At 31.5% G+C, this 24,028-nt stretch overlaps 1 protein-coding gene across 1 annotated transcript in view; it reads left to right on the forward strand.

Moving 5' to 3' along the window:
• Positions 1-225: 225 nt before the first annotated feature.
• Positions 226-24,028, forward strand: part of LOC114329981 (histone-lysine N-methyltransferase E(z)) — a 106,722-nt gene continuing 82,919 nt past the window's right edge. The window contains exons 1-3 of the mRNA XM_028279276.2: positions 226-753; positions 11,580-12,054; positions 16,536-16,696. Of these exons, the coding sequence (XP_028135077.1) occupies positions 501-753; positions 11,580-12,054; positions 16,536-16,696 (889 nt within the window). The 5' untranslated portion in view covers positions 226-500. The remainder of the gene's footprint in view (positions 754-11,579; positions 12,055-16,535; positions 16,697-24,028) is intronic.

Here is a 24,028-nt window from a genome sequence, read left to right on the forward strand (position 1 = left end):
AGACCATATATACTTAACAATCGTTTTACAAATACAAAACGTTTTATTTATGATCAATATGTGATTTTATTTATACACGGTCTCTATCCTTACGTTTGGTCAGCCAGGAAGAAGTCCGACAATTAACGGTTAGAATGTTAGAAAGAAGCAGAAGCAGTAATGGCAGTAATCCAATCCAAGTTAAATGTCAAATGTCAATGCAATGATGTCAATCAATCAAAATCAAATGTCAATTTAATTTACTGGGAATGGGAGTTTGTAGTAGGTGTAATAATAATGTAATTTAATTAATAATTATGGAAAGATAATTGTACTACACATGAGAAGAAAGGAAAAAGTATGGTTCTTTGTGTTTAGTTACTTCTGCTTTATTTCGTCTTTCTGAATGTGTGTATATCTTCTTACTTTCTTACAAGGGGTAGCGTCGTTCTACCACATTGTATGTATATTAACAATTACAGCTGATCTTTAACAGGGTGACTAGCTATAAATACTAAAAAATGGCAAAAGCTAAAGTTAACGTGGACTGGAAGAGGCGAGTTAAGCAGGAATACATGAGATTGCGACAGATTAAAAGATATAAGAGAGCCGATGATGTAAAGCTAGCATGGAATCAAAACAGATCAAAGATGAGTGAAATTCTTATTGAAGAACAGAAACGTTGGACTGATGGTAAAGCCTTTTGGGGAAACACTCCGGAATTACCAGCCCACTCAACATGCATGAAGAAAGCAGAAGTTATTGGCAATGAAGGTAAGTTAATAAATGGGTACCTCATTAAGATTCTTAATCTTTAATGGGCAATATGAATGTGTTTTAAAGTACAATAGAGTGTAGATGATAGAGGACTGCATGAGCTCTCAGTTTTTCAGAGATAATAAAACTTGTCTGTTTCTAATGTCTTCAATAGTAGAAGTCCAGGAACTGCTTTTTGATTAAAGTATTGTATTTTCTTTTAAATGAGACTTATTGATTCAATTATAATATTATACAGTACCTTATTTATTTAGGTTTACTTATGCATAATTCTGTGGTTCCAAGGAAAAGGGGCATGAGTCACATTTTTTCTTGAAATCGTCAAAACAGTTTAACGAAAATTATTTAAAATTTTCTATTTGGTAAAAGGCTACATGTCTGAAAAATGTAATGCATTTCTTCATTAGGGCCATTCAAAAAATAGGCATGAGTCAATATTTTATCTACACTAATAAAGAACAGGGGCTCGACTTAAAGTACGCCTATTAAATGGCACGCAGCGCAGTGTTTTAGTTTTGGAATAGGGCATCTTGTCGACTTAGTTCTGGAATGCGCTACGGAACGGCTTAGAACTCACATGCTCTTCTTACGATTAACATTGTTTAAAGTGTTTTTATGTGTTTATTTTGTACCTTTGTGTAAATAATACAGCTATTTAAGTGAAAATAAAATAAATAATATCTTTGAAAATGTCTCGGTCTAATGGAAGCAGAAAGATATTAGATTTGTTGTTGTAAAATGCATCACAACATTCACTTTTTGCCACATTCGGCCCTAGGCAATAACGTAGTCTTTCGTTCTGCTTTAAATTTTTCAAAAATACTATTAGTTTTCTCAGGATTCGAAAAAAATGAATACATTTAAAACACATTGAAAATTTTGACCGGCGACATTATGCACCTTTATTCCCCTTAAATGAAATAAAAGTTGTGTCATGCTTTGTATAGGAAATTAAGGACTCTAATGTGGACCAGTGTAACTATTAGATATAATGTTAAAGTGTTTGGTTCACTTCTTTTCAGGCACTTCTTCAAGTAGTAACTTTTTTGTAGGACAACAAATACCCACTGTTAATAAATCTAAAAGTATTGAAGATGATAAGTAGATGTACATACATATTTTAACTATTTTAAATGTACCTTCTTTGTCACACTTCATCTACACATATTATTATCTACATTACACTTTTTATAGCTGCTTACGTATGTGTTCTTATTTCCTCTATTGTTAATATTTTTTCTAAAACCCTATAACCATCTTCTTGAGAGCGCCCTATTAGAGGTAATTATCACTAAGTGTACTTTTTGAGATTTTGACATTTTCATCAATTTTATCTTTTAAACACTACATTATAATAGTGCATTATTTGTGTGGATTTAATTATCTGTTCGGCGATTGATTAAAGAAATGAGTTTATTTTTTTGTAATAGATAGCTGTAACATACCTAATCTATTTTGCGATTAAGCAGGCGACTGGTGTATTATTGTATTGTTTAAACTGTGCATTTGTGCGTTATCTGCTCGGCGATTGATTACAGAAATGAGTTTAAAATAAATTTCTTTGTATGTAAACAGATAGCTTACGTAAAGGGTTTTCATAGTCTACTTTGCGATTAAGTAGGCGACTTTTGTGGCTGTCATGTGCCGAAAGTATTGTATTACATATTAATTTATTTTCGAAGAAGGAAACATTGTTCATTTTTTAAATAATAGACTGTTATTTTTAATAGTTCGTTAGAAGTTAGCAAAATTTTATATACCTTTGTATAATATTTAAGTGTAAAAATGAATCCCAAGGTAAAGATACATTAATGGAGAAAAATTCACTTCTAAAAATCCAATAGATGTGTTCATGGAAAAACTCACCAAGTACAAAAATTGGCTTAAAATATCTGGTTTTATTAATTTATTCTTTAAAGTTGCATTTAAGTCAGGTGAATTAAAGTCAGGTGAATTTAAAAAACAATTTGTTCCTTTAAGGGAAACGACTCAAAATGTCGCCTGTCAAAAGTTTCAATCTGTTTTAAATGTAGGTATTCATGTTTTTCGAATCCTGAGAAAACTAATAAATATTTTTGAAAATTTTAAACGCAAAAATGCAGCAAAAATGATACCATAACGGTAAAAGTGTCATCACAGTGACTTTTTGGACTTTTCCAAACTTTTAAAAGGGCCACTTCAGCAAGACATTTTGATATAAATGGAAGCAAATTTGTGTGGTGCGATGTTAAATGGTTTTCATATGGCACTGACGAAGGCATTGTTAACTCGCCATTACACGCGCTATGAGGGAATCCCTCACCATATTTGTTTATAACCAATGAAATTGTGTAAACTAATACGACAACCTTAAGCACCCAGGAATGCCTTTAGCATGGTTCATGAGAGGGTATGAAAAAGTTGTAGAATATTTCAGGCGGTCAGTGTGCTGTGTGATAGTTGAAAGAAGATATATCACTCTTCAAGTGAGGGAATTCCTCACTGCGCGTGCGATCACAGTGAAATCACGTTTCTATTATCTCAAAGAAACTTTGCAGGTTTTTATTTAATATGTAGGTAGGTTTAATTAAAATATTATTGTTTGAATTAGGTTAGGAACAGTGGCACACCGAGGGGGGGTTTGGGGGTTAAAATCCCACCCAGAACATATAGAAATGTATATAAAAGAAAGTAGGAAAATGTAACTTGTCTTTCACAAATAATACAAAAAACTTTCGGTGCCCAAGCAAACCCCCCTCCCCCCAGAGGAAAATTCTAGGTGCGCCACTGGTTAAGAACACATTTTTAAATTTACCTATTCTAATTGGGAAATAAGCTACAATTTAACTTGAAAAATTGATTTTATTGACGTTTCGAATTCCACCTCGGACGTCGTTATCAAAATACAAAATATTAATAGTTAATTACATAAATGCCACAAAGAAATAGCTTCAGAACAGTTGTTAATTTTAATTTGTATTTTTAGTAAAATGAATTCGCGTAAAGAACGTTAATTTCTTCAGTGGCCTGCTGAAATTTGAAATTAAGAAAACTTGCTTTTGATTTATATTATTTTTACTTTTGTTTTGTTAAATTAATAAAAAAAAAATTGGTTTACGAGACTTTCTATAATATGTGAGTACAAACCATTTTATATTTATACATGTTGACATTCATTATTCCTCGAAATAAGTCGAATTTATGTAGGTGAGGGCGACGCTCATACGCGTGCAACCACGTCACAATAGAAGACGCGTGTAACGGCGGGTTAAGTACAAAACATCCCTAAAACAAGAAGCGCCATTTAAGTGCATTTCATTTTGCCAAAGGGAAAAATCGAAGGTTCCATTGCAACCCGAAAGGTGCTACACCAGACCCTTGAGCTCTTGAGCATAAGTAGAGAGAAAAAGAAAGATTTACTAAGTATTTTGAATTTAATAGATTCAGAATGCCATGCATTTTATGAAAATTTAACAGACGGCAACAATGTTAGTGATGTAGATTATGTTTGTGATTCGGACGATATGTTTAAATAATATCTTTTAATAATAACAAAATTTCCAAATAAGTAATTAAAAAAACCTCTCTTTTATTTACCCACTCACAATAAAAGAGGGGCTTAAGTATGGATAACAATAATGTGTTAACCTGCTAAAGAGACACATGTCACAAAACTAATAAAAAATAATAATAATTCAAAAAGTACAATATTACACAAATATCACAAAAGAAGATTGATTAATAAATCATCCTTACTCTGGTAAGAAAGGCTTTATATATATTGTTATTTTGAAATATTTAGTGCGCGCATAGCTCATATTTACTCTTTTGCTAATATTGGCAAATCCTAAAAATGACTAACTAGGTGACTTATGCCCCTTTTCCTTTGAACCACAGAATTACTTATTTGATATTATACAACTAAAATATTATGTTGCACATATTTGAATGAAAAATGGGATATGGGTCAACTCTCCCCACCCACAGGGGGACTTGAATCAGGGTGTGGTGAGAGTTGAACATTGCTTTTTGAAGGGGAAAATAAAATCAATTTGTAGCTTAAAACAGATATTATATTAACCAAAAGATCACAAAATGAAATTAAATTATAAAGAAACACCATTATTCATTGCTCTTCTTATTGTACAAAATTTCAACATATTCTCAAACATTCTGTAGTTTACATAATCATTAAACTTTTCACCAAAATTTGATTTAACATTTCTTTAAATAAACTTTGTGGTCTTTCTTAACCTTTTGCTTGAATTATATACCTGTACTAATCATTTGGTATCATGAATTAGTCTCAATAATTACTTTCAGTCGGCTGATAAGCAACACTCTTTCTTTGCCATCTTTTCTTTTGGATTTTGTTTTGGATGCACCAAAAAAAATCGATCTTAGAAAAGAAACACTTTTCACACGTAAGAACACACACAGAAAAGAATCACACGTCAAACTACAATAGTCAGGCAATACAATAGTAATAAAAAGCAATACTTACCTCTATAAACGCTGCTGCAATCTCAAAACTACAAAAAGCAATAGAATTTAGTCCTCAGCAGAAAACACCTTTCTGAACCTAACATCCAAATGAACAGGCCACTGTAAAAAATGATGGTATGCTTGTTATTGGCATCACTCGCGCCACCAAAGACCTTGATGTTTTGTTAGAGCAAAATTTAAGTTGAATTTTAAAAGGTGGTTTAACTCTCCCGTCTGGTAAGTCTCCCGGACTCCCCATATCTTCAATGTTTCTGTGAACTTGCTATCAGTATTAGTGATAATATCTGGACCTCAGAGGTAAACTACACTATGTCGACATGATATTTTTTTAAATAGGTTTTTTTAATCCACTTATGTTATTAGTTGGATTATACTAGTGATGTAACGAATATTCATATTCGCATTCGCATTCGCGAATATTCACATATTTTTGAATATTTGCATTTGCATTCGTATTAGCTAGATTTATGCGAATGTTTTGCAAATATGAACACCGGAAGAAAAAAAAATTTGAGGATAATATTAGGTTAATAAAATCAAAATCTATTCAAATCTTATCTTTTTTTGAAGTTATACTTCTTTAGGCGCGTTGGGAGTAAATTTACATGTGCGTGAATTCATCAAAAGTCTTGGTCCTGGGCGCAGCTTAAACATTATACGTCATCTGATTGGGTAATTACAATGACCTGTCAACAATTGTTCAATATGTCGGTTATTTATCATATGTCAATATATGGGTAAACAAATTGTGTGTATATTAGTTTTTATTGTTGTGAGGACAGAGACAAAAAGCAAGTTTATAATTATTGTAGTGACTTTTTAAATAGTTACGTACCTAATTGTAAATGTTTCAGTACATATTGTAATAAAAAATTACATACCTATTTGGAAAATGTACCTAGCTAGTAGGTAATGCTTTGATTTACATAATTTGATTACCAACAAAATTTCTACCAATCTTCATCTAAATATATTTCTTTTTTAGCCTATATTTTGTTGTATTTTACTATTTTAACTTCATAAGAATCAAACTTATTTGATTAAACTAAGAGAATAAGCAACTGCCAAAAAAGTTTAAAACATTTAGTTGCTATATCTTCCCACATCATTCATATGTGATTTCACGAACGTGTTCACTATTAAAATGCTCTATTGTTCTTTAGTCAGGACGCACCTTGACTACTGTTCTCCAGTTTGGTCCCCACATTATTTACACCTCAAGAACAAACTTGATAGTGTTCAACATAATTTTCTTAGATATATTGGGTTCAAAAAACACATCAATTATAATTATACAGATATGGAACGATTTTTGAATATCTCTTCTCTGGATGTCCGTAGGAAGCGTAAAGATCTCACAGTATTGTTTAATATTATCAATGGCATATATTACTGCCCTGAACTCCTTGCTAAAATATTGTTGTTTGTTCCACCACGATCAACAAGACAAATTCAAACCTTTCATATTTCTTTTCATAGATATAATTACTCATATTTTACTTTTGTTCCTAGAACACTAAGACTTGCTAACTCCCTAGGTGACCTTTTACTTTTTGGTAACTCTGTTGATGTTTTTAAGAACCATTTAACCAAATTAAATATTTAGCAATGTCATAACCTTGTTATTTGTTAGTAATTAATGTTTTGTAATTATTTTACTTTGTCATGTCTTTTTAAATGTTTTGTACTCTCTCATTTTATTCTTATATATTCAACACTGTAATTATCAATATCTTATTAATGTATTACCGAATTGGGCTTGCCCGTATAAATAAATAAATAAATGTCTCGGTAGCCAAATTCTGCATGTGGTGAGTTCAAAATCTAACAACCTGATAAACGCAAGTTCAATCCCCAATGCAAATTTTTATTTTTTTTTATACATTTTATGATTGTAAGTATGTTTATTATATTTTTTTTCAGAAAATACGCATTTAGTTAAAATTTTTGTCAACAATTCTTGTTCAGAAATTATTTCTTTGTTTTATGTTTCAATGTACTTGCGTGTGTTTTATTCTTTTATTTTTTAAAATTTTTGTTATTGTTTTAATAAAATTTTTTGGAAAGTAGTAAGTATTAAAATTAGTTTAATATTTAAATAAAATATAAATAAACTGTTTAAAGTATATAGATTTCGTTGAAATCATAGAATAGAATAGAATGTATAATTTCTTACGTGCGTACAAAGTACACACACATTCTTTTTTATTAACAAAAGGTAACTTAAACTCGTATAATAACATTATCAGCCTTCATGTTATTTTACTATTTGTTATTATGTAATAAAGCTTAAGATTCAGATTGATTTAAACTAAATATCAATTAACTTCTCATTAAAACTTTAGGAAACATTGCAAAAATACAAACAAAATTTTAAAAAAACTGAATATTCGCATTGGCATCCGCATTCGCGAATGTCGGTAGCAAATATTCGCATTCGCATTCGTATTCGCGAATGTTCAAAAAATGGCATTCGTTACATCACTAGATTATACATATTGGTTATATATTATCATTAAAATATGGTCATATTGTCTCTCAAAACAATTATGGGATAAATCAGATTTTTATAACATTCTAAGTACCCTAAACTTTGTTGCAAACACATGGTAAACACAATTGCTTGAAATAACATAGTGTAGTTTACCTCCTAGGTCCAGATATGTTCAGCTGGTTCCAAAAAACCTGATACGACTTTTAAAGCGTATTTTGTAGAAAATTGAGCAGTGTATTTTAAAGGATAAATACTTATTATTTACATACTGTCACTGTCACTGCCAAATCTTAAAATTTGTCAGATAACTTATTCTAATTAACTAACTAATCTAAATAGTTAATTATAAAAATGCCACAAGGAAATAGTTTCAGAACAACATAACTTATTCTGTTCAACCTCAAAAAATGGCTCCGCATGCTAGCAAAGAACTAAAAGCAAGAATTGTAACGAAATTAGAAGATCACTATCTGCTGTAGCGAACCATTTTAACGTAACCAGAACAACAGTTTTTAATATTAATAAAAGATGGAGAGAACAAGAAACTCTCGAAAGAAAGCAAGGTTCTGGAACACCAAAAATATCTACCGCTCATGAAGATCGTACGCTTTTTGAGAGATTAGAAGAGAATCCTTTTGAAGATGCGAAAACTGCCAGAATTATATCACAGTTTCCGGGAAGAAAGGCAACAACTTGGAGCAGAATTAAAGCATCAGCATCACGTCAGGTACCGAACTACAGCAAAAAAATAAGCTTAATATTTCTATTAATATTATTTCTTACTATTATTTCTTAATATTCTATTTAGACCATAATAATTATTACAATTTATGAATTAACATATGTTGTTTGTTGTTTGGTTGTTTATTTTATTATTTGTCTGTCATAATAAATAGGTATAATGTAATGTCAGACCAATCAAATACACTGCTCAAAATGATCAAATGTTACTAAGAGTCGTATCAGTTTTCTTTAGGAACCAGCTGTACATTAATGATTCTGTGAAACACAATTACATTTACTACTATGATTTTCATAAAGCTAATCTTCCTTGCATTTATCAATACTTAGAAGCAATTGATTGGGACAGTCTTATAAGTGATAAAGAACTTTCCGAGATGATAGGTACTTTCTATGATATTCTTTACTGTGTGCTTAATATGTATGTACCATTGAAAAAAGTTTGTACAAAGAAATTTCCTGGTTGGTATTCTAGTGAACTTACACAATTAATACGTGACAAAAAGACTGCCCATTTAATTTACAAGAGTAACAGGTCTCCTGGGAATTATGCAAGTTTTAGTCAACTTAGAGCTCAGTGCAAAATTTTATCAAAAAATTGTTATGCTAATTATATACATTCAACTGAGATTTCGATCCAAGCTAATCCAAAAATTTTTGGAAATTTGTAAACAGTAAGAAAGAAAATAATAGTATGCCTGTCTCAATGTCACTCAACAATACACTAGCCTCTAATGGCAACGATATTGCAAATTTATTTGCTAGCCATTTCTCTTCAGTTTTTAGTAATAAAAGTCTTAAGCATAATGACAATTTAATACAGTCTAAGGTCTGTGTATCTTCCTATATTATACCAATTTCAAAAATATACGAAAAACTTTCAACTCTTAATGTCAATAAGGGACCTGGGCCAGATGGTATTTCTCCCATTTTTCTCAAACGATTCTCTTTTATTCTGTCTCGGCCGCTTTATCATATTTTTAATAAATCCCTTCAGTTGGGGGAATTTCCTGACTTTTGGAAACTATCCTATGTCACTCCAATTTACAAAGCAGGTAATAAAGCTGACATAACAAATTATCGTCCTATTTCTATTCTCGGCACAATTCCCAAGGTATTTGAGAGTATTGTTACTGATTACCTTAATTATGACTGCTCTTGGATACTAAATTCTCAACAGTTCGGATTTTCTTGTGGTAAATCAGCAGAACTTAGTTTGTTGCTTTATGTTGATACCTTGTCTGAAGCTTTGGAGAGGGGGTTGCAGATTGATTCAGTGTATACTGACTTCTCCAAGGCTTTTGATAGGGTGAACCATGATCTTTTGTTACATAAGCTCAAATTATATGGCATAGAAGGTTCTGTGTTGAAGTGGTTGGGCAGTTACCTAACAAATAGAACACAGCAGGTTAGGGTTAATCATCATTACTCCAACACTTTTCTAGTAACCTCTGGTGTACCTCAGGGCTCTCATTTGGGTCCACTTTTGTTTAACCTGTATATTAACGACATCGTCACCTGCTTCTCTAACACTTCTGCTCTCTTATTCGCTGATGATCTTAAATGTTATCAAATCATTAATAATCAAGATGATGCAATATCATTGCAATCAGATTTAGATAATTTAGCCAACTGGTGTCTTGATAATGGGATGGATTTGAATGTCAACAAGTGTCACATTATCCGGTTTTGTCGGAATCATCATTTATCAGTATTTAATTATACCATAAATGATCAATTATTGGATACGGTAGACTCAATTAAAGATTTAGGTGTTGTTCTTGATTCCTCTCTGAGCTTTAACCATCACATCAACAGTATTACTCAAAGATCCATGAAAATGCTTGGCTTTGTTAAAAGGACAACTCGTGATTTCACGAACGTGTTCGCTATTAAAATGCTCTATTGTTCTTTAGTCAGGACGCACCTTGACTACTGTTCTCCAGTTTGGTCCCCACATTATTTACACCTCAAGAACAAACTTGATAGTGTTCAACATAATTTTCTTAGATATATTGGGTTCAAAAAACACATCAATTATAATTATACAGATATGGAACGATTTTTGAATATCTCTCCTCTGGATGTCCGTAGGAAGCGTAAAGATCTTACAGTATTGTTTAATATTATCAATGGCATATATTACTGCCCTGAACTCCTTGCTAAAATATTGTTGTTTGTTCCACCACGATCAACAAGACAAATTCAAACCTTTCATATTTCTTTTCATAGATATAATTACTCATATTTTACTTTTGTTCCTAGAACACTAAGACTTGCTAACTCCCTAGGTGACCTTTTACTTTTTGGTAACTCTGTTGATGTTTTTAAGAACCATTTAACCAAATTAAATATTTAGCAATGTCATAACCTTGTTATTTGTTAGTAATTAATGTTTTGTAATTATTTTACTTTGTCATGTCTTTTTAAATGTTTTGTACTCTCTCATTTTATTCTTATATATTCAACACTGTAATTATCAATATCTTATTAATGTATTACCGAATTGGGCTTGCCCGTATAAATAAATAAATATAAAAAATAAATACAAATGTGTACAGTTCCAGTTGCTTTCTACTCTATCTAGCTATAACATATTTTCCACAATATTTTCCTTACTGTACTGCATTTCATGGATTATTTCATTCATATAGATTTTGACCAATAGATACATACAAAAATCAAAATTGCAACAATAATAATTTTTGACAATTACCTGTCATCAAGTAGAGCACCAGATATACATTGTTGTTACGCAAATTTAAAATTAAACATTCAGTGACATTATTCACAATAATTAATGTTTTAAAACTTGTCAAAGTGAACACAGAGAGCAGGTTTCCCAAATACTCAGACGAATATATCAATAAGTCCTCCTCCTCATAATATAATTCCAAATAACTTCTGCTCCAAAAATAATTTTAACATACATATTTCCAAAATTTCACTGCTACCTTTTGTGCTGTTCTTACATTATTTAGAGCATCTATACATAGAGCGTATCATTCTTTCATAGATCTTATTTGTATCATAAGTTTAGTTAAATACTAATTTACATGGAATAAAATTTTATTCTTATAATAAATCTATAAAATCATTTTAGGGGATATACAGGTGACTACCATTAAAATAATGAACGCAGTAACACCTATTCCAACCATGTACACTTGGGCGCCAATACAGCAAAATTTTATGGTGGAGGATGAGACTGTATTGCATAATATTCCTTACATGGGAGATGAAATTTTGGATCAAGATGGTACATTTATAGAGGAACTTATCAAAAACTATGATGGGAAGGTACATGGTGATCGAGAATCAGGTTTTATAGATGATGAATTGTTTGTGGAGCTAGTCCATGCATTGGTTAATTACCAGGAAAAGGATAAAGGGGATAAAGGAGAGAAAAAGAAAGAAGAGAAGGAAAAGGAGAAAGAAAAGGACAAAGAAAAGAAAGAAAAAGTAGAAGAAACAAAAGACAAGAAAAAAGATGATATGGACTTTCCCACTTTTGTTATTTTTCAATCTATTTCATCTCAGTTTCCTGATAAAGGTGGTCCGGAAGAACTAAGAGATAAGTAAGTTGAAATTAAAAAAAATATATAAAATATTAGCAGTAAGTATGATAACATTTTTGTACTACATACAGGGGGTCCAAAAACTCTCTTCACAAAAGAAAACTACAATTTCTGAAATTTATTTAATTTCGTTTTGACATAAATCACCTTATCTAAAAATGCTCTCAAAGGGAGATATACCTCTTTAAAGATGGTGTCGTAACATGGTTTAATTCAAATATCTTCAAAACAATGGTCTTTTAACTGATAGCATTCTGTATCTTTATTTAGTGGAATGAACCCTATCATTTGGCATGAATATTTTAATGTCAAATTAACATAAATAACATTCAGAATTAGTAGTTCTTTTGTGAAGAGTGTTTTTGGACACCCTGTATTTAGTGTCAAATTCACATTCAATTTTTGTTCCCTTTTGTCACTTTGTTGTTTACCTCCAAAAATTGTTTACCCCTCATCGATCTATGCTTTGTTTTTAAACCAGGAGGAGTAAATTAAAAAGACAGATTCACACTCAAGAAACTCACTAGAAGAATCACCAAATACATATTCTTTTTTGGTTGATCATGTCGGCCTTCAACGGTAATCCATAAATATTATTTTTAACAAATACATTATTAAAGAGTTGTAAAAACAACTTTTTGATATAAAAGAAGACTAAAAATCTAGAAATTAAAGGAATAACGCAGAAAACACAAAAAATATACATGTAACTAGTAAATGTCATTAGTGTCAAAATTTCATAAGAGTGGAGCAAACTTGCCTAAGGTTAGACCAACTACAAACAAGCATTACATTGTGGTAAATTTGAATTACTCCTGGTTTAAAAACTGAGTATAGTACCTCATAGTCATGTAAGATACAGTTGACATGTTCAATAATCATTGAAACACATTAAGAGGATTCTTTATACACTGCCAATCACAACATAAAAAAAAACATCAACAGCTATTCCATCCATCGTCAGATGTAAGCCTAGGTGTATGCATTTATTGCTGTTTGTTGTTTTGTGCATCCATTTGTGGCCAGCCATTAGTTTCAACAGTCCATATGGTTTGAGTTCTGCTCTACTTCTCTTATTTGCTCTTGGTTACCATTCAATAATTCGCTTCGTTCAATGGTTGTGTTACATTCTTCTTATGTGTACTGCCCAGTTCTATTTTAACATGCCAATCTTTTGGGTTACATCTGTTACTTTTGATCGTATTTTTATTTCTTCATTGGTTTTGCGATCACTGAGCTTAATATTGAGCATTTTCTGTTCCATAGCTCTCCGAGTCACTCGAAGTTTGTGGATTATGTTGTTGTTAAAAGCTCATGTTTCATTTCTATATGTCAGAACTAGCAATACATACTGATTGAAGGTTTTTTACCTTTAAAGTATTTGGTAAGTGTGATTTAAACAGTGTTTGTAATCTTGTTTCGTAAAGAACATCTTTTATTTAAATCAACCTTTAGTTTAAGTTTTGACAGTTAAATTTTTCATCCAAGTATATAAATGACTCTACCTTTTCTACATTGTTATTGTCCAGAGTTATATCCTCAATTAATTAGTAAATCCTCAGTAAATTTAAAAATTCGTTGGTTAAATATTTAGTTTTTGCCAGATTAATTTTTAGCCCTATTTCTTTTGATTTTGTATCTAAAGTCTAATTCAATAAGCGATGCAGGGCGATGTAAACATTACCACGTTAGGCCTTCAACAGGGTCGCATTTAGAATTATCTTTTTGTTTAGTCAGAATATATATTATCTTATAAAATACGAAATTTATATTTTAATTTTGCAAAAGTGCTCGACAAAGAGCCTGATTGTTTTAGTTCATATCCGATAATAGGAACCATTTATACAGGGCGAAAAAACCAAGAATTTATTTTTTTGCCAACAATTTTATGTACAAAAAATATGTTTTATTTTTAATTTTTGAAATACTTAGTTGTTTGTACTACTGTTGTCACTGTAAACATCTTCTATCACAAACTCTAACTTTATTGGCCACTTTTTCACAATATCTTCAACCACTAACCCGGGATTTTCTTGTCTTCCACATTTAAAATGATTTCTTTATTATGATTAAAATGACTTAAACGCTATGAGAGCTTCTTTTACATACTTCGTTTTCGAGAGGGACTCCATGTATTTTCAACCAATTTATCAGCAGAATCAGAATCACGTATAAATACAGTCGTTATACAGATAAAATGTATACAGTGCGTCGATAAAGTGACGCATAAATTCATTATTTCGTAAACCGGCGACTTTAACGAAAAATCTCGAAACAGGTCGATTTTTATTTTTAAATTACAATTTTTTGGAATATATATCATACTATGTAGTGACGTCATCCATCTGGGCTTGATGACGTAATCGGTGATTTTTTAAATAAGAATAGGAACATGTGATAGCTCATTTGAAAGGGTATTCAATTCTCTATTTATTAGTATAAACATTAACATAATTATTTATACAGGGTGTTAAAAAAATTATTAAATTAAATTAATTTAGACAAAAAGAAGAATGCATGTAATTTATTTAATTCAAAATACGTTTTACTATTGTCAGAAAATAGGCAAACGTGTTTATTGGACAAATAAATATTGCTTTTCTGTTTAATTCAATGTTAAAGCTGTCACCCACCTGCCTCTTGGAAATTTGAACATTTCGTTTAAGCGAAAATCAAGGCTTATTTTTTAAATAAAACATTTTTATGTTTTCTGAAAGCAATTAAAGGTATTTAGAATTAAACAAATTACATACATTCATCTTTTTGTCTATTAATTTAATTTAAAAAAATTTGGACACCCTGTATAAATAATTATGTTGATGTTGATATTACTGATTAGAGAATTAAATACCTTTTCAAATAATGAGCTATTACATGACCCCTATTCTCATTTAAAAAAATCATCGATAACGTCATCACGCCCAGATGAATGACGTCATTAGTATGATATATATGTCAAAAAATCGTAATTTGAAAATAAAATCGACCTGTTTCGGGATTTTTCGGTAAAATGGCCTGTTTACGAAATAATGAATTTATGCGTTACTTTATGGACAAGTAGTTTTAAATCGCACAACAAATAATTGCTAATTCAACATTAACAGCATAAACATAATTGTCTTTTAACCATAAAGACGACCAAGGGCGCCCACAGGATATTTCCTCAGGGGGGCAAAGGGCATTGAAACAAAAAATACAAGAAAAATTGTTTTGCTGTTTAAAACGCAACACGGTTAGTGTCAGTAAAATGTTACTTAAATAATAATTGAATTCTTCTGGTGTCCATCGCAAATAAATCAATTACTTTCTGCATGAAGTTTTCTTTATTTTCTTTTATTTTTCTAAAAATAAGCCTATTTTATTTAAGGTAAAGTGAGAAATAAAGTATATTATATAATACTTACACGTTGCACAAAAAACACTTTTAACACGTTAATATAAGTTCTATGAATAACAGTATATAAATTGTGAGCACTACCGTACTACTAGACGTATCAGATCGGCCGTTCAGCCCACCTATTTCATTTCTCAACTGGATAAGCCTAGACCGGACATCATCAGTGCATGCGGCATGCGCACCGAAAACGATGCGGTTCCATCCAAACATATGCGTCTCAGTCAGAAGGGATAAGGGATTGAGAAAAAATACATTTAAACTGGCATATCTCGTGAGCGATTATGATTAATATGGAATTTATTTTATAATATAAAGTAAGAGAGAGCTAAATATTTTTTACACGCTTTCGCCAAATTCTCAGGGGGGCGATGGCCCCACCTGGCCCCTCCCTGGGGGCGCCCTTGAAGACGACTAAATATTTACTAACAAATCGATTTAAATTACAAAATTTCAATACCGAAATATTATACCTACCTAAATCTTGTCCGAACCAGTATGAGTTGCCGACGACGTCGGCAGTAACAAAATAAAGATGGACATTTCGGTTAGTTTTTAAATATTCTTGAAGAACTGTTGCTTGCATGTACGCATGCATTATTATTAATTTTGCAAATCAGACTATTTTTTCACTTACTATGTATTCAGTGATTACAATAATTTATTTACTATGCAATAAACACTAATAGTCGAGAAAAGAAAAAAATAATGAAGTGTCATAATTATACTGTTACTTATCGGAACGAGTAGACTCATTTGGAACATCTTTAACAATTATCTGTTAAATTTATCGTTGTTTATATGCCCTGCATCGCTTATTGAATTAAACTATAGGTATAATAGCAATTCCCACAATCCTTCTCTGTCTTTTGCTATTAGCGTAACATTATAGTAGATCCAAACTTACAGTAGATCCAAACTTACAGTAGATCCTTTTTATTGGAATAATTATTAGAACATTTGTTGTTGCACAGTGAAGTATTCGTTATCGCGATAATAAAAAACAGTCTTATATTCATGGAATTAACTGAATTTCACTCTTTTTAAATCACCGCCACAAATAAACATGGTAAAACATTTTATATAGGTATGTGGAACTCACTGAAAGAACTGACCCCAACGCTCCTCCAGAGTGTACACCAAATATTGATGGACCCAATGCTGCATCAGTGCCTAGAGAACAAACTCTCCACTCATTCCATACTTTATTTTGTAGAAGGTGCTTTAAATATGATTGCTTCCTACATAGTAAGTACCACATTAAAAATATTTATGTTTTGGATAAACAATTTTGGCATAATAATAAAAGAATTTTGTTGCTTCTTCCAGAACACAGTGTGGTTAGGATTAACATATCTAATTAACCAACAGTATAAAGATTTATCCTTTATCTTCATACCAACAGTATAAACATATTATAGAGAAAATTGCTTCGATAGTCTTGACTAATTTCTTCCACTTTTTCTTGTCCTTCATTTGTTCTCTCCAATTCCTTGTTCCCATTCTTTTCTTCCCTTGTTCTCCTGCTTACAAAACTCTTAGGTCGTTTCTTTCTTTTGGCTTTAGTGAAACATTTCTTAATCATCATAACTCTCTGTGCCCCGATTTTCTGTTATTTTGCGTCTTTATACATCTCCATTAACTCCTGGTTTGTTCTTCTGTGTCACTCCCTGCCAGCCTCTTTTATACCATCCAAAATTTTTCTTAAGACTTTCCTCTCCCAAGTCTCTGACTTTTTTCTTCTTTCTGATTCATTGTCCAAGCTTTACATACATACAGCACCGTTGGTGTCACTATTGTTTTGTGAGTTCGAATCTTAGCTGCCCTGGACACACTTGCCTTCAATAGTGCATTTAATGATCCTGCTGCTTTGCTACCTTTCAACAACTGTTTATCCATTGCTGCTTTGCTACCTTTCAACAACTGTTTATCCATTTCTTTCACTTCGCCTCCTGTATATGTACATAACTATTACTCCAAGGTACTCAAAACCTCAAGGTACCTTCACAAATTTATATTCATTCGTCCTTAGAGTGATCCATTTATTTTCTTCTGAATTTTCTCCTTTCATTGCCATATACTTGGTTTTTCTCGATTTATAGTCAGAGCATATTTTGCTAGGCTTCAAATTTTGTGAACATTTTTCGAAGTTCTATGCTTGAGCCTGGCAGAAATATCGATTCATCTGCGAAACCTATGCACTGTTGCCTTTTGTTCAGAATCGTGCCGCTTGTCTGGATCTTGGTTCCTTTTATTATTTTTTTTTTATTACTAGGTTGAATAAGTTTGTTGACAGGGGTCTCCGTATTTTAATTCTTTATTGATGTTAAACAGATTTGAAAGACATCTATCATGACTTTATTGACTGTATTAGTGAGTGTCGTTTTAACAAATCATAGTTTTTCTGGTATTTCTAGTGAGCTCATTCCTTCGTATAGTCCGTAGAATAAGAAATATTAATGAAGCTGTAGAGATTTTAAAACTCCTAAACAATTTGAAAAATAGGTTATTTTTTTAAACAAAGATTACACAAGAATACACAATATAGCCTGCTTATCAACCATATAAAAGATGCTTGAAATATATAGAAATTACTTGAAATTGCTGTACATATTTTATCCTCCTAGTGGTTGATTTTTGTATCTGTGTTCATTTATTATTCAGTTACTTGACTTACAAGACTTGTAGTGGAATATTGAGTAGAATATATAAATAGATATCTCAAGTCTTGGATCTGATCCAACGTTTGGGAACAAAATATTAAATATGACTTTATTCTATGGAATCTTATGGGGATTATCTAACTTGTTTCGTAACACATTCACATAACCTCATTTAAACTTATTTATAGGCTATTGATTATACAGTGAGCACGTAAAGGTTGGAATAAATTCATTTTCTCAAGAACGGACGATTTTGAAAAAAAAATCCCGAAACAGGTCAATTTTTATTTTTAAATTACGACTTTTTGGCGTATATATCATACTAGTGACGTCACCCATCTGGGCCTGATGACGTCATCGATAATTTTTTTAAATGAGAATAGGGGTCGTGTGATAGCTCATTTGAAAGGTAATTCAATTATTTATTCAGTAATATAAACATTAACATAATTATTTATACAGGGTGCCCAAAAAAATTTTTTTTGAAATAAATTTATTGACATAAAAAGAAGAATGTGTGTAATTTATTTAATTCAAAATACATTTTACTGCTATCAGAAAACAGAAAAAATGGGTTTTTGGCAAATAAATATTGTTTTTTGCTTAAATTCAATAAAGCAGCTACCCACCAGCCTCGTGACAATTTGAACATTTAATTTAAGCGAAAAGCAATGATTATTTTTCAAATATACATTTTTTTCTCTTTTCTGAGAGCAGTAAAATGTATTTTGAAATAAATAAATTACATACATTCTTCTTTTTATGTCAATAAATTTAATCCAAAAAATTTTTTTGGACACCCTGTATAAATAATTATGTTAATATTTATATTACTGAATAGAGAATTGAATTACCTTTCAAATGAGCTATCACACGACCCCTATTCTCATTTAAAAAAATCATTGATGACGTCATCGCGCCCAGATGAGTGACGTCACTTGTATGATATATATGCCAAAAAGTCGTAATTTAAAAATAAAAATTGACCTGTTTCGGGATTTTTTTCCAAAATCGTCCATTCTCGAGAAAATGAATTTATTCCAACCTTTACGTGCTCACTGTATATTCAAAATAAGATAGCTAAAAGGAACTGCAACGTTAACGGGGTTTTAGTATTTCGTATGGTCAATGGACATCTATATATGAAAAAACCACGGAGTGCTACCATTTAAAGGGGTGCGTTTTTGAGAAATGGGTGAATTAGTCCCTGGGCACAGGTTACATTAGAGTGAGTTCTATGCACTTTTGGTACAAACATATCTACATAAAAATTGTTCCTGGTTAAATTTCCTATCTAAATATCACTTTTTAAAGTCAATGATACTTTTTTTACAAAAATATATTCAAAAGAAAAAGCACAAAGAAACCCAAAAGAAAGAAATTTTGCTTTTTGTCCCATAACTTTTGTCCACGAGGGTATAGGTATAGACAATAGACATTGCTTTACAGAAAAAAAACCTACATATTTCTTCTTTAAAATGCTGTTTAGTAGAGGTAATTAGGATTTATAGTTTTCGAAATATGATTTTTCAAAGTTCGCCACTCACAGCAATTTTGGGCAATTTTCCTTGTTATTTCGCAAATATTGTTCTGTAACTTTTTTCTACGTTACTTTAGGTATATGCAATGGTACACTTAATAATATGAATAGAAATCAATTACCTTTAAAATGGTCTACTGTATAACGTTGTACGACTTTTTTTAAAGAGATTATGGTTTTTCAAGGTTTTATACTTTTAACGATTTTTTATATAATATAAAAATAAAATAATATTATATATAATATTAGGTATATTATATATAGTATATATAATATAATATTATATTATATATTATATACCTAATACCTAATATAAAAAAATATAATTTTTTACATTTTTTACGATTATTTTTGAAATTTCTCATTATAACTTATTTTCTTCTACATTTAGGTATATAATATTATATTATATAATCATCATTCTCTTTGCCTTATCCCTATGCGGGGTCGGCTTCCCTAATTGCATTTCTCCACACAATTCTGTCTTGGGTCATATCAATGTTAATCCCCTTTACCAACATGTCCTGCCTTATCGCCTCCCGCCAGGTCTTCTTTGGTCTTCCTCTCCTACTCCTTCCAGGAATCTGCACTTCAGCTATTCTTCGTATTGGGTGATTAACGTCTCGACGTTGAACATGACCAAACCATCTTAACCTATGCTCTCTCATTTTGGCATCAATTGGTGCCACACCTAGACTTCCCCTAATATACTCATTTCTAATTTTATCCTTCTTTGTCACTCCACTCATCCATCTAAGCATTCTCATTTCCGCCACATGCATTCGTTGTTCCTCTTTCTTTTTCACTGCCCAAAATTCAGTTCCGTACATCATAGCCGGTCTTATGGCTGTTTTGTAGAATTTTCCCTTCAGCTTCATTGGAATTTTTCTGTCACACAACACACCACTCGCTTCTTTCCACTTCATCCATCCAGCCCTAATTCTACTGCATGCATCTCCATCTATTTCTCCATTACTCTGTAATACCGATCCTAGGTACTTAAAACTATTGCTTTTCACAATCATTTCACCATCCAAAGATACCATTTTATTTGTAGTAGCTCCATCTTTAAATGAACATTCCAAATACTCTGTTTTTGTCCTACTAAGTTTTAAACCTTTTTCCTCCAGAGCTTGTCTCCACTTTTCCAGTTTTTGTTCTAAGTCTCTTTCACTATTTCCTACTAACACGACATCATCAGCATACATTAAGCACCATGGAATGTTACCCTGTAGTTTCGTTGTTATCTGGTCCAAAACTAATGAGAATAAATACGGACTAAGCACAGAACCTTGGTGCAGTCCTACTTTCACATGAAAGGGCCTAGCCGGGTAAGATGGTGAAAAGTGCCCCCAGCTCGATTTAAATTCCATATAGGCCAATTTTTAGCACATATAGAGGAACTCACTTTCTGAAATTTGTAGCCCCCTAGGTGGTCACGTGACCCCCCTAGAGCCTAATTAAGCTTTTTATGTTTTTATTTTTTATCTCAGGCGCATCAAGAGCTAGCCAAAAACTTTATTAAAAAAAGTTGTAAGTTCCAAAAAAATCTATAAGAAAATTTTTTTTTTTTAATTTTTTGGCGGGAAATTCGAATTTTTAGAATAATTTTAAACTTTTAAATGACTCTGAAAAAAAAACTAAGACACTCGTTTTTACGAAAATTAATTATAATGTGTATTTTTGCACAATCATTCACTCTGAATTTTTTCAGACTTTTAAAATTGGTGAAACGTACGTTTAAATATAAAAAACCGCATTTTTTCAGTTTTTTTTTCGTATTTTGAAACAATTTTATACATATTTTTCAAAAAAGGTAACACTGTCACTAGAATAGGTAAAAAACTGAAAAATAATTGGGGTTTGCTTAATAAAAATTTTTTGTAAAGCCATCCATTTTCAAAATACAGGGCGTTGAAGAAAACAAAAGTTTACACATTTTTTACGATTTTGCTGAAACTACTGGCAACATTGTAATAAAACTTGGCGGGATTTAAGAGCTGGTTATTGTGCATATTTTGACATACAATTAATGATTTGATATTCATCATTGGCTCGCATAGGGGTAATGGTCTGAACTTTTTAAAGAATAAAGATAGTACGCCACTGACATATTTCAAATTAACAATCGTTTTTTAATTTCTCGTTAAATTTGTGACAAAAAATGTATCTTCTTATTTTTTCATACGACGCGCCATTTTTATTCAAAAAATAAAAGATCTTAACCCTTACAAAGTATTCGAACTTCTAGTAGTTTCTACATCTACATACATAATAAACTCATACATCCATTATCAAAATTAATTCGAATACTTTGGAAGCGTTAAGATATTTTATTTTTTGCAGCAAAACAGCGCGTCGTATGAAAAAATGAGAAGATAGATTTTTTATTCCAAATTGAACGAGGAATTCAAAAATGATTGTTAATTTGAAATATGTCAGTGGCGTACTATCTTTTTTTTCTTTGAAAAGTTCAGACCATTACCCCAATGCGCACCAATGATGAATATTAAATCCTTAGTTGTATTATTACAATTACTATTGCAAGTTTGCAATGTACTATTACAAGTTTTATTACAATGTTGCCAGTAGTTTCGGCAAAATCGTAAAAAATATGTAAAATTTTGTTTTCTTCAACGCCCTGTATCTTGAAAATGGATGGCGTACAAAAAATTTTTATGAAGCAAATCCCAATTATTTTTCAGTTTTTTACCTATTCTAGTGACGGTGTTAAATTTTTGGAAAAATATGTATAAAATTGTATCAAAAAAACGAAAAAAAAAACCGAAAAAATGCGGTTTTTTATTTTTAAAGGTACGTTTCACCAATTTTAAAAATCTGAAAAAATTCAGAGTGAAAGATTGTGCAAAAATACACATTATAATTAATTTTCGTAAAAACGAGTGTCTTAGTTTTTTTTTCAGATTTATTTAAAAGTTTAAAATTGTTCTAAAAATTCGAATTTCCCGCCAAAAAAATAAAAAAAAATTTTTTCATATAGATCTTTTTGAAACTTACAACTTTTTTAAATAAAGTTTTTGGTTAGCTCTTAATGCGGCTGAGATAAAAAATAAAAACATAAAAAGCCTAATTAGGCTCTAGGGGGGTCACGTGACCACCTAGGGGGCTAAAAATTTCAGAAAGTGAGTTCCTCTATATGTGCTAAAAAGTGGCCTATATGGAATTTAGATTGGGTTGGGGGCACTTTTCACCATCTTACCCGGCTAGGCCCTTTATCAGTCTCTCCCACACCTGTCCTAACACTAGTCGTTACTCCCTCATACATATCCCTCACAATCTTTACATATTCACCAGGGACTCCTTTCTTATTGAGTGTCCACCACAGAATCTCTCGAGGAACTCTATCATATGCTTTCTCAAGATCAATGAATACCATATGAGCGTTTGTTTCTTTACTCCTGTATTTTTCCATCAACTGCCTTATAATGAAAATTGCATCTGTTGTTGATCTACCCTGCATAAAGCCAAATTGATTCTCGGATATTTCGGTCTCTTCACGTATCCGTCTGTCAATTACTCTTTCCCATATTTTCATGGTGTGGTTAAGCAGTTTTATAGCCCTGTAGTTTGTACATTGTTGTATATCTCCCTTGTTTTTGTAAACAGGTACCAGTATACTGCTTCTCCATTCGTCTGGCATTTGTCCGACTTCCATAATTCTATTAAATAGACCTGTTAGCCACCTTGTTCCTGTCTCTCCCAATGCTCTCCATACTTCCCCAGGAATATCATCTGGTCCTACCGCTTTTCCTTTCTTTATTTTTTGAAGCGCTTGAGCCACTTCCTCGTTGGTTATTTTGGTGACCATTGCTGCTACTGTCTCCGTTGACTCTACAGGCTGTCTGTCAAATTCTTCATTTAATAAGCTGTCAAAGTACTTTCTCCATCTCTTTTTGACTTCCCTTTCGTGAACTAGTATTTTATTATTTTCATCTCGGATACATCTAATCTGATTAAAATCTTTTGCTTTCTTTGCTCTCTGTTTGGCTATTTTATATATCTTCGTTTCGCCTTCCCTGGTATCAAGTTGATCGTATAGGTTTGAATACGCTTCTGGTTTGGCTTCTGCTACTGCTACTTTCGCTTCCTTTTTCGCCACCATATAGTTTTGAAGATTTCTGTCGGATCTGGTTTCTTGCCACTTTTTATATAATTTTCTCTTCTCTTTTATTTTTCCTTGTACTTCGTTTGACCACCACCAAGTCTCTTTATCCTCAAACTTTTTTCCTGACGTTTTCCCAAGTATTTCAATAGCAGTCTCTCTAATACTACTGGCCATTTTTCTCCAAATTGTATTAGGGCTTCCTTTCATGTTCCAACATATTTTTTCTACTATTCTTCTCCTGAATAGACCTT

The sequence above is a fragment of the Diabrotica virgifera genome, chromosome 3 (genome assembly GCF_917563875.1).
Source record: "Diabrotica virgifera virgifera chromosome 3, PGI_DIABVI_V3a".
NCBI classification, from domain to species: domain Eukaryota; kingdom Metazoa; phylum Arthropoda; class Insecta; order Coleoptera; family Chrysomelidae; genus Diabrotica; species Diabrotica virgifera.